This window comes from Ictalurus punctatus, unplaced genomic scaffold (assembly GCF_001660625.3).
Source record: "Ictalurus punctatus breed USDA103 unplaced genomic scaffold, Coco_2.0 Super-Scaffold_100046, whole genome shotgun sequence".
NCBI classification, from domain to species: domain Eukaryota; kingdom Metazoa; phylum Chordata; class Actinopteri; order Siluriformes; family Ictaluridae; genus Ictalurus; species Ictalurus punctatus.
Genome location: NW_026521087.1, coordinates 815,724 through 818,991, shown reverse-complemented (window position 1 = coordinate 818,991; position 3,268 = coordinate 815,724). Strand labels below are relative to the sequence as shown.

Sequence of the window (3,268 nt, the reverse complement as noted above, 5' to 3'; positions counted from 1 at the left end):
CTAGAACATTCCTTTTGAATGACTTTGTGCTAATGTCACATTAGTTCGAATGACTAGGTGCTACTACAACAGTTAGAACAGAGATGCCCAAACTAGGGCCGTGGTGACTTTTGATTTGGCCCGCCATGCCATATGTGAGAAGGGGGGAGGGGGAAATTTAATTGATGCTGATCTTCATTTCTAATTTAACATTTATTTATTTATTTATTTAATTTTGAGCTACAAAAAATGTAAATTGAAATTAAATATAGAGAATAAGAATTAGAATTTTATTTAATGTATATGCATACTTCAAGGCCAGCATGCATTGCGACAGTCAACAAACAGGTAATAATGGAGAGATCCAGGCACTGGCACACAGACAAGAGGAAATTTAAAAAGGTTTGGCAAGATGACTTTTTATTTACTGAAATCAATTCAAAGGCAGTGTGTCTAGTTTGCAAGCAGTCAGTTGCTGTTTTGAAAGAGTACAATATCCGACATTATGAAACAAAACATTCTTCAGCTTTCTCAAAGGACAGCGGCGAGGCATGAAAACAGAAGGCTAACGAGCTGCTTGCTAAACTTCGATCTAAGCAGAGCGCGTTGCTACGTCCTTCATCAGCTCAAGAAAGTGCCACATGGGCCAGCTATCAGATTTCCTGTATTTTACATCAAGAACAGCTATGTGTCCAATCCATCGGGCTTGTGGATATGATGCGTGACGTCGTGAAAATTGTGAATGATATACGCTCCAAGGCGCTCTCTCACCTGCAGTTCAAGGTACTGTTGGATGAGATGGATGCACAATATGGTGGTGTGTTGTACCACCAGGAGGTTAGATGGCTGAGCAGAGGAAAAGTTCTCAGGAGATTTTTTGATCTGCGTGATGAGATCGGAGCTTTTCAGGAAAGCAAGATTGATGGTATTCAAGAGCCCATGGATAAGAAATGGCTTTCTGACCTGGCTTTCCTGGTGGACGTCACAGAGCTGCTCAATGTTTTAAATGTTCAGCTCCAGGGAAAAGACCAGATTATCACCCAGCTTTTTTTCACGTCAGAGCCTTCAAACAAAAACTACTGCTGCTCAGAAGACATCTCTCAGCAGCTAAAATTCACAATTATAACATTCACCATAGTTTTATGTGCAGTTATTGTTATTATTAATACTTATATTTAGTTAGCATTTATATCCAGTGGTGTCAGCTTTGGGTTTTTTTTTGTTAATCAAGCTGATAAATTTTGTGTCAAAGTTCTCTTAAATTATCATGGATTAATTTCCTCGTTTTGTCAGTTATTTATTCTATTTGCCTCCCTCTCTCTTCTTTCACTCCCCGTCTCACACTGTTCCTCTCTCTCTCATCTCCACATCCAGGAAATTTAGCCCATTTTCCCTGTTTTAGAGAGGCAGGCATGATGAAAGAGAAGGTACCTGAGTATGATGCTGTTCTCAGCAACCTTACCCAGGAGTTTGACAGTCGCTTTGAGGACTTCAGACACAATGCTTCTGACTTTGAGTGGTTTGTTCAACCCTTCACCATCAGTGTGGACACAGTCAGTGATGATCTACAGATGGAACCAATTGAGCTTCAGTGTGATTCTGAACTCAAACACAAGTTCTGGTCCCTTCCCTTGACAGACTTCTACAAATGTGTCCCAGCAAACAGGTACAGATGTGCAAACAGGCACAAGTGATGCTGTCTCTGTTTGGCAGTACCTACCACTGTGAACAGACTTTCAGTCTGATGAACTTAAACAAGTGTAAACTGAGATGCAAAGTAACTGACTCTCACCACCATAATATCCTGACTTTGACAGTAAGTCCGCTGCATCCCAATTTGGAAAAACGTTTGAAAAATAAGGACCAGCTTCATGTGTCTCATTAGAGGTCACTGATATTGCAGGCATGTGGCTGTATTGCTTATAGCTTGAGTAGTTGTATTAGGTATTGAACATGTATGATAAATGGGATTGGTTCTATGTTTTAATTATACTATAAGTTTCATTGAACTATAGAACTCTGAAAATAAAACTGCATTAGTGAAACAGATAGACTAACATTTTCTATTAATTTATTTGTAAATATTATGAAATGAGAACCATGGCAAGTGTAATTTTAATATAATACAGTTTGGTATAATGCAACATGTACTTTTGGCCCACAGCCCTCAATCAAGTTTGATTTTTGGCCCTTCACAGGAAAAGTTTGGGCACCCCTGATTTAGAATGATTATGTGCTAGTAGAAAACCATTTTCAAGTACTTCCTGTTAATACGAATAATATTCTTAATACGAATAACTTTGTGCTGCTGAAGTCCCATTTTGCATTGCTCAGATTATACGACCCCCGAAACCGTGCTACAACCCTGTTTAGATTTACTCATCTCTGCATTTAGCAGACTGCTAGAATTACCCCAAAGCCTCAACCTCCGCGGGAGTGCAGCGCTTCAGAAGTCCCCTGGTGGAGCTCGGGTCAAGGGAAATGTCTCTGGAGGAAGTCCCCCTCTCTCTTCCCCTCACACACACACACACAGCGAGAGAGAAAGCGAAAGAGAGGAAATTACTCTTTGTATGAAAAGTGGGTGGCTCTTAAAAGAGCCGTTGGGTTGATGAAGATGGCGGTAACGCGCTTTATTTGGAGCTGGTGTACTTGGTGACGGCCTTTGTGCCCTCGGACACGGCGTGCTTGGCCAACTCGCCGGGAAGCAACAGGCGCACGGCGGTCTGGATCTCCCTGGAGGTGATGGTGGAGCGCTTGTTGTAGTGAGCCAGCCGAGAAGACTCACCGGCGATGCGCTCAAAAATATCATTCACGAAGGAGTTCATGATGCCCATGGCCTTGGATGAGATGCCGGTGTCAGGGTGCACCTGCTTCAAGACCTTGTACACGTAGATGGCGTAGCTCTCCTTCCTCGACTTTCTGCGCTTCTTGCCTCCTTTGCCGGCCGTCTTGGTCACGGCTTTCTTTGATCCCTTCTTGGGCGCGGTCTTGGCTGGATCGGGCATGATGCTGCTCCTCGAGAATACGAACAGAAAATGACTAGCGCCCGCCTCGCGCCCGCTCTATTTACAGACCCACATGCTAATGCAGCCCAGACAAGGCACCTTTTTTTGATTGGACAAAATTCGATACCTCCCCCTGCATGGCGCCTCCTACTGCACTCTGTTTCCTCCCTCCCTCCGATAAGCTTTGTTTCCCTTCCCGCCCTTGTACTTTCAGGACAACGTGCACTATGAAAAAACAATTGGCTTGAGAAAAAATCGTTTTATATTATATATGCATGTATGCG

General features: G+C 42.9%; 1 protein-coding gene across 1 annotated transcript; it reads right to left on the bottom strand.

Moving 5' to 3' along the window:
* Positions 1 to 2,298: 2,298 nt before the first annotated feature.
* LOC128630030 (histone H2B-like) lies at positions 2,299 to 3,020 on the bottom strand. Its single transcript, XM_053678611.1, has one exon. The coding sequence runs from the start codon at positions 2,982 to 2,984 to the stop codon at positions 2,610 to 2,612; it is 375 nt and encodes a 124-aa protein (XP_053534586.1). The 5' UTR covers positions 2,985 to 3,020; the 3' UTR covers positions 2,299 to 2,609.
* Between the last annotated feature and the right edge of the window lie 248 nt (positions 3,021 to 3,268).